The sequence below is a fragment of the Microtus ochrogaster genome, linkage group LG4, assembly GCF_000317375.1.
Source record: "Microtus ochrogaster isolate Prairie Vole_2 linkage group LG4, MicOch1.0, whole genome shotgun sequence".
In the NCBI taxonomy this organism is placed as follows: domain Eukaryota; kingdom Metazoa; phylum Chordata; class Mammalia; order Rodentia; family Cricetidae; genus Microtus; species Microtus ochrogaster.
The window spans coordinates 63505880-63510368 of record NC_022030.1 but is presented as its reverse complement, the minus strand read 5'-3'; the positions used below and the strand labels follow the sequence as shown (position 1 = coordinate 63510368).

General features: G+C 44.1%; 1 protein-coding gene across 1 annotated transcript in view; it reads left to right on the top strand.

Annotated features, from left to right (window-relative positions):
- The window catches only part of Trpm8 (transient receptor potential cation channel subfamily M member 8), a 75827-nt gene that overhangs the window by 69286 nt on the left and 2052 nt on the right, over positions 1 to 4489 (top strand). Inside the window, exon 24 of the mRNA XM_005361717.2 lies at positions 2805 to 2900. Within this exon, the coding sequence (XP_005361774.1) occupies positions 2805 to 2855 (51 nt within the window). The 3' untranslated portion in view covers positions 2856 to 2900. The remainder of the gene's footprint in view (positions 1 to 2804; positions 2901 to 4489) is intronic.

The following is a 4489-nucleotide window of genomic DNA, read 5'->3' as shown; positions in this document are numbered from 1 at the left end:
ATCTAGGTTGTTTCCAGGTTCTGGCTATTACAAACAATGCTGCTATGAACATCGTAGAGCACATACTTTTGTTGTATGATAAGGCCTCTCTTGGGTATATTCCCAAGAGTGGTATTGCTGGGTCCAGGGGTAAGTTGATCCCGAATTTCCTGAGAAACCACCACACTGGTTTCCAAAGTGGTTGCAGAAGTTTGCATTCCCACCAGCAATGGATGAGTGTACCCCTTTCTCCACAACCTCTCCAGCAAAGGACATCATTGGTGTTTTTTTATTTTAGCCATTCTGACAGGTGTAAGATGGTATCTCAAAGTTGTCTTGATTCAGGGACACCAATTTTAATAAATTCGTCCCATTGTTTTTTTCAGGAAAGGTTTTTGGTGAAGTCTTTGTTATAAGACATTACTTAACACCCCATGTAAACAGATCTAGATAGCTTTTTACTTCCTTTCCTTACCTGATCACATGGGCTACAACTCCCAACACCGTTTAGAATAACAGTGGTGAGAGTGAACAGTCTTGTCTGAAGATACTAGAGATGATGTGATGTTGGACAGGGTGATAGGATTCATTCTTCATAGTCTTTATTGTGTCTAAGAGTCCTTATCTTCTTAAGTTTCTATTGTGAAGCAGATCTAGAGTTCTTTTTCTGCCTTCAATGCATGGATCATGTTGACTCTGTCCTCCATTTTGTTCATAGCTTACCACAACCACTGGTTTTCGTTTGCTGAACTGTCCTTTTGTCTGTCTGTCTGTCTGTTTTTTAAGACAGGGTTTCTCTTTGAAGCCCAGGCTGTCCTGTAACTCACCATGTAGACCAGGCTGGTCTTGAACTCACAGAGGTCCGCCTGCCTCTGTCTCCTGAGTGCTGGATTAAAGGTGTGCATCACCACCACTTCTTGGCATGCAGAGCCAGTCTCATATCTCAGGGACCAATTCACTTAGTTGTGGTACGTGGTCATTTTGATGTGCTCTTGAATTGAGTTCCAATATTTTATTGATGTTTTTGCATCTTTATTCACTGGGATGTTGGCCTGGAGTTTCCTTCGTTGTCTTTATCAGACTTTGGAGCCGGGGTAATGTTGACCTCATACATGGAGTCTGAAAGCAGGCCCTCTTCTGTTTTGGGAGAGTCTAAATGGGATTGGCATTTATTCACCTTTAAATATCAGATGGTAGATATTCTTTCCTGAAGCCACCTCTCTGCTCCAGAGCTGTTCTTCGTTAGAAAAATTTTGAGGCCGATTCTGTCTCCTTGTTTGCTCCTAGTTTGTTTAAGCTTTATAGTCTTTAAAAATAATGATCCCATTTTAATTGTGTGTATATGTGTACATTTTAATTGTGTGTATGCGTGTGCACACGCAGGTGGGTGCACGTGCCACACTGTGGTGTGGAGATCTGAGAACAACTCTTATAGTCTGGTTCTCTCCTTCGACTATGTAGGCCTGGGGGATTGAACTTAGGTCACCAGGCTAGGTGTCAGGTGCCTTTACCTGCCGAACCATCTTACAGGCCCTGGGTTCTGTGATCTCTATTCAGACTCCTTAGGTTGTATGAATCTAGAGAAGCCCCTGGCTAAGCAAGGTTCTAGAACCACCGTGGCTAGCAAGCTGCCCTTTTGGGAAACGAAGAGGACTGGATGGAGGTGCTTATTTCATGAGACACCTGTTTTATCTGGCATGTGGCCTGGTGGCCTGTGATCAGCCTGCCCCTGGAGCAGGAGTTTTGTATGTGCTGGCAGGTGCCTTTGTGGCCTTTGGCTAGCCAGGGGCAGCTTATACCTGTCTGCCCATCACTCTCGTTGCAGGCGCCTGTTAGACTGTGTTCTCCCCACATCTGAGGAAGATCCAGGCCTGAGCAGCCCCTGGTTCTTTAAGTCTGCACACCACTCCAACAGACACAGCTTTTCTTGAAGTCTAGCTATAGATTTGTTGGTTCTGTTTACCTTTTCACAAAACTGACTCTTAGTTTTGTTTATTTTCCTTTCGTTTCTCCGTGTCACTTCTTTTGCTCAGAGAGTCTTGTGCTCTCCTTGAAGTGGCTTATTAATACCATTTTACTAGTAACAAAATCCCCTGGGGGAGAAGCAGAACTCTTTTCCATCTCATTATAACTGAAAACAAAGTTATTCACTGCTGACCTGAAGCCTAGAAGTGGCCTCTCGCTGTGCTGTTCTCAATGAGGCAGCCTTTAGCTACCACAGTTTCTCTTTGTTCTTTCTTTCTTAATTAAAGGAAGAGGCTCACACTGGAACCGGGCCCAACTTCAGCACATGTCCCCCGCCCCCACCCCAGGAAGCTGGGAGCCGACTCCACAGAAATTAGAACTTGTCCATGTGCTTTTATAAAGGACATTAAGGTGGCACGTGGCTTAAAATGAGGCCACAGACCTCATATAATATGCAGAGTAATCTTATGAATCAATTATGTAAGTTGTATTTTGGAGCTTACTGGTTATGTGTTAGGAGGCATACCGTCATATCTTGCTAGTATCTTCATAATTTTTATTAGCACCATATTTTTATATAGCAAAACTTCCTTCATATCTTCTAGCAGTGTCTGTGCCCATTTGCACACATTCCTCCTGTGCTGTCATCCTTTGTCGGTCTAGGAGGAAGGAAACCCTTTGGACGCGCATTTCATGAAGCTGATGTCGGTTTGTCTGGTAACCATTGACCATACGTTAGCAATAGGCAGGGTCCACCTGCCTTCCCCGGGGTTGTCTTTACTGGTTAACGGACTTGTCATTTCAAATGGAATGTTGGAAATTTGTCCTAAGACTGAGTTCCATGTCTCTCCCTTCCCAAGCTTAACGATCTCAAAGGTCTCCTGAAAGAGATTGCTAGCAAAATCAAATAAGCTGCGTGAAGGAACGCTCGTGAGGAGAAATCAAGGCATGACAAGGTGAGTTGGCTAACATCTTTCTTCTTTGTTCTAAAAATGTCGGTGTTTTAAGGATAGTTTTCAAATTGTGGTGGTTTTCCCACTTGTTTTATTTTCATATGTTATCAGCTTTGACAATAAAGCATTGTACAAAACAAACCAAATAAGTTGCCGTCTAGAGACAAAGGTGTGGAAGTTCCTCCTCAGGACCCTCCTGGAGGGTGGATCTAGGGCACAGATAGCCTACAGGGTCTGTGTAACACTTGCCAGCCTTGTAGCCATTTTCACATATTGAAATGAGGTCATAACTGACCTAATATTTGCTATTTTTTTCTTCCTTAATGCTTTATCGTAGGAAGTTTTGTGGAAAAAAAATGTTCCTTATTCTCACGGTTTCTTATCTACTACTGTGGTGTAGGTAGGCTGATCACCTTTTTGCCGATGAAAATGGTTCCAGTGAGACACGGGAGGGTTGTAACAACAGCTCATTTGCACAGTGACGTGTAACTCAATCCACTGGCAAAATTGAACTCAAGGTTTCGCTCCAGCCTCTCGCCATTTGCTTTAATCATGTTTTCCCAGAACTGGTCCACATCCTGAGGCCAAATGTTGAACATTTTAGGAGCATAGGGAGGAGGGGAGAAAGGAACACAATTATGGGTGTTCCATTAGTCTACAAGTAAACTGTAAGGAATAGAGACACAGAGAGGAGTTGCCTGCTCTGTTAGTATTGACAGAGTGTGGCAGAAGGGTCAGAATTGCGATGTGCTAGCCCCTTGCGCTGACAACTTACCCTGGCCCCTAATGCTGGCCTCTCGCGTTCATGTCTATCATTGGCACCCTCATGTGGAGCCCTCACACTGACCCCTTGTGCTGGCCCCTTATTGTGCACCTCACACTGGTCCTTCAAGCTCATCCCTCTTCCTGTTCTTTGGCACTGGTCTCCTGTGCCGCCCTTTGCCCCGACCCTTACTTATGTGCAGTAAGTACTTTTGGACTGTAGGGTTTCCCTCTGCAAAGAGGTCATGCTGCAGAGAAATCCTGTGTCTTTGGCCATTCATCTGTGTTCCTGGGTCCTGGCAGCCACAGCTCATATCTACAGACCTCCAGTATGGAAGACTCACACCTGATAGGATCTGAAAGCTGAGTGCCACTTCCTGAATGTACTGAAGAATTCAGGCCTTGAGTACTCAGGGGGAATCCATTTTGACACCTTCACAATGATGTTTAATTTAAAAAGTTGAAGTTTAAAATACACTGCCCTATAGCATGATTAATAAAAAACTTAGAGAGAGATATTGGGGTTCAACCTGAAGCTCAAAAAAGCAAAAATAGCCAGCCGCTGGCTCTTACCTCTACCTCAGTTTGAAATGGCGATCCTGCCTCCAGGAATCTCAGAATGAGACTGTTTCTGAGAGCTGTCTCCTCCTGTTTTATATTGCTCTCTGGAGCTGGGATTAAAGGTGTGCACCACTACCACCCGGTTTCTGTGGCAAACTAGTGTAGCTACTGGGATTAAAGGTGTGTGTCACCACTGCCTGGTCTGTAAGATTGACCAATGGGGCTGTTTTAGTCTCTGATCTTTATTTTTTGGTTTTTTTTTTTTTTTT